At 43.1% G+C, this 836-nt stretch overlaps 1 protein-coding gene across 1 annotated transcript in view; it reads right to left on the bottom strand.

Moving 5' to 3' along the window:
* LOC119418405 (putative E3 ubiquitin-protein ligase UBR7) overlaps positions 1-836 on the bottom strand; it is a 21,350-nt gene that overhangs the window by 11,257 nt on the left and 9,257 nt on the right. Inside the window, exon 11 of the mRNA XM_037685680.1 lies at positions 473-638. Within this exon, the coding sequence (XP_037541608.1) occupies positions 473-638 (166 nt within the window). The remainder of the gene's footprint in view (positions 1-472; positions 639-836) is intronic.

The raw sequence follows: 836 nt of genomic DNA, 5'->3' as shown, positions 1-836 counted from the left end.
TTAAAAGTCTTTGCTATTTTACGCTGGGTAACACCATTCTGGTATTGCTGCACTATCTTTCTGCGCAACAATGGTGGAATTGGTGATCCTCTTACCATCTTGGCTTCTGAGAGACACTGACACTCTGAGAAGCTCTTTTTATACCCAATCATGTTGTCAATTGACCTAATTAGTGTTAATTGGTCTTCCAGCTGTTCATTATATGCTCAATTTCCTTTTTCCAGCCACTTATTGCTACTTGTCCCAACTTTGCTGGGATTTGTTGACACTGTGAAATTTTGAATCAACATATTTTTCCTTTAAAATGTTACATTTACTCAGATTAAACTTTTGATCTGTCATCTATGTTATATTACGAATAAAATATTGACATTTGCCATCTCCACATCATTGCATTCAGTTTTTATTCATAATTTCTTTAGTGTCCCAACTTTTTTGGAATCCGGTTTGTAGTTGTGTCTGAGCTGGTTACCGTGGATGATCTCCAGCTGCTGGACGCGGTTCAAATTGTCCAGAGCGGACATCAGAGGGTCGTGACCCTGGTGGACCTGCTCGCTGCTCTTCCCTTTGTTTTCATACGCCAGGACCGTGTCCAACTCATCCAACAGGAAGGACAGTCCAGCTGCAGACAGCTGTGCCTGAGACACACACGAATACAGAAAGACGTGGTGAGTACGAGTCAGTGGCTAACAAACACAGGTCAGGTGAAGAGGACTCGTCAGGTGAAGACTGTCAGATGAAGAGGACTCGTCAGGTGAAGACTGTCAGGTGAAGACTGTCAGGTGAAGAAGACTCGTCAGGTGAAGACTCGTAAGTTGAAGACTGTCAGGTGAAGA

Source organism: Nematolebias whitei, chromosome 12 (assembly GCF_014905685.2).
Source record: "Nematolebias whitei isolate Nwh7 chromosome 12, NemWhi1, whole genome shotgun sequence".
Taxonomy (NCBI): domain Eukaryota; kingdom Metazoa; phylum Chordata; class Actinopteri; order Cyprinodontiformes; family Rivulidae; genus Nematolebias; species Nematolebias whitei.
This window is presented reverse-complemented; position numbering and strand designations above follow the sequence as displayed.